The 2,110-nt window shown below is 29.4% G+C and overlaps 1 protein-coding gene across 1 annotated transcript in view; it reads right to left on the bottom strand.

The window, feature by feature from the left end:
* LOC100574026 (protein Wnt-5b-like) overlaps positions 1-109 on the bottom strand; it is a 10,389-nt gene extending 10,280 nt beyond the window's left edge. The window contains 1 exon segment of the mRNA XM_029486226.1: positions 72-109. Coding sequence (XP_029342086.1) covers positions 72-109 — 38 coding nt within the window.
* Between the last annotated feature and the right edge of the window lie 2,001 nt (positions 110-2,110).

Below are 2,110 nucleotides of genomic sequence, written 5' to 3'. Positions count from 1 at the left end.
CTAATAAAAATAATAATATAATAAAATATTTTGGTGGCTTTAGTATAAATAAAGATTTATTGAGTACCTACCAACATAGTTTTCCAGACGTTTTAAGAGCTTGCATCATTTTTCTTATAATGCCAGCAATTACCGTGGCAGGACCAGTCCAATAATTTTCCAAGCTAATAAAAAATTAATCCTGATGTAGCAATAAAGATAGGTGCCTAAAAATATTTGCAATGGATAACATCTGTTCAAAACCAGTGGCGTAGCGTGGGTTTTAAGAAAGTGTAAGCAGAAAAACTAATGTATTGGAAATTTATCAGTAATTTTACAGTCAACTACAAATGTACACAGCCGCCGATTATCGCTTTATCGGTAATACAAATAATAATAAACCGGTTGGTACTGTGGTGTATGCAAAATCATTAGTGCTTACGAATTGTATATAAATATGAGCCACCTCTACGACATTGACACATTGTACATAAGCCGTGTCTATTAGCTCACGTAAGCAGTTTCAGAACATGTTACACGACGTCACAGCGCGTCAATACCAAGTGTTAATAAAATAAAAATAGATTTTCCAGTTTTTCCACCATAATACGCAACGGCCGATGACGATGACCAAAATATGGCTGTATTCGTTAAAATCGTTACCTATCTTATATTCTAAACATATTATTATTTATTATTTTTATTATTATAGAAACTTAAAAAAAAAAATAGTCAAAGATTTAATATGAAGTGTTTTGAATCAAAACTGTTCTAAGGCTCTAAGTTACTTGGTACAGTCGAGCATTAAAAGTGCAAAATGTTGAAAAGGTACGTTCTAGAACACAGGCATTTTATACGGTTGGGTAAAAATGTTCATTTCAGAATGCGGATAGGTACATTGTACTATTATAATATACATAAAGCATATATTGTAAATATAAGTATTAGGTATAATAGTTGGTACAGTTGATAAAGTAAAAATTTCCCAGTAGTTTTCAAAAGCGACGTGAAAAACAAAAGAAAAATTAAGGAAAGATGGGAATTTTTATGCAAAATCTGTTTTCGAGAAAATCGAATTTGGTTTTTGGTGCAATTCTAAAACAAATGACTGTAGATACTTGAAAATTTCACTGAATGTTTATATTAACATTTTCTATACACGATAAAATTTTGAAAATAATTTGACTCTTTTAATTTTTTTTTTCTATATCAATAAAAATTTTTTAGTTTGGTAAAAAAGCGTAAAAATTTAATGCAAGGCTCCTGATATATGGTCACAATAGCAGTTGAAAAATATTAAAAATACATAAGCATAATTTTATTTTATACGCATTTAAAGTTTAAATTTTGACAAAATTGTTCACATTTAAAATGTAACAATTATTTTGTAGTTAAAAATTTATAAAATGTTCAACTTTTATAGGTAAGGATTGAAAATTTAAAACAAGAATCGACGTAAACAGGTTATATATAATTTACTTTATTCACTTTAATATCATACAATATACTTAGTAATACTAATATCATAGGCTTACTGTTTTCGCTCAGAATCGTTTTCTTATAGGTACAATGATATTATATCATTGAATTCAAATTTAAGAAGACGTCGTACCCGCATGTGTTGTCACCGTCTCACAAACCTCCGACATTGCAAATTTTCGTTCGCTAGTTTCAATAGGGTGCTGTTATTTTTTGATTTTAGAGTAAATTGACCTAATATCAAACTTTTAGGTAACAACATTATCTGTGCTCTCTCGTTGGTTTTTTACGATATTTTAATTTTTAAGTGAGTTATCAGTATGTAAAACGAAAAGGCACAGATAGTGTTGTTACCTAAAAGTTTGATAAATAGGTCAATTCACTCTAAAATCAAAAATGACAGCACCCTAGTGAAACTAGTGAAAGAAAATTTGCTATAACGTACGTGTGTAAAACGAAGACAACACATGCAGGTGCGACGTCCTCTTAACATTACAGTCATTACAGTGACTCACTTTTAAACTATTGTACAGCAGAGCGACAACCACTTACCCACCTATTTTTTCTATGAATGTCAATAAAACTTTATTTATTAGGTAAAAAAGCTTGAAAATTTAATACAAGGCTCTTAATATATCGTTACAATGACATT

This window comes from Acyrthosiphon pisum, chromosome A1 (assembly GCF_005508785.2).
Source record: "Acyrthosiphon pisum isolate AL4f chromosome A1, pea_aphid_22Mar2018_4r6ur, whole genome shotgun sequence".
NCBI lineage: Eukaryota > Metazoa > Arthropoda > Insecta > Hemiptera > Aphididae > Acyrthosiphon > Acyrthosiphon pisum.
Note: the sequence above shows the minus strand (reverse complement) of the source record. Positions and strands in the feature narration are given on the sequence as shown.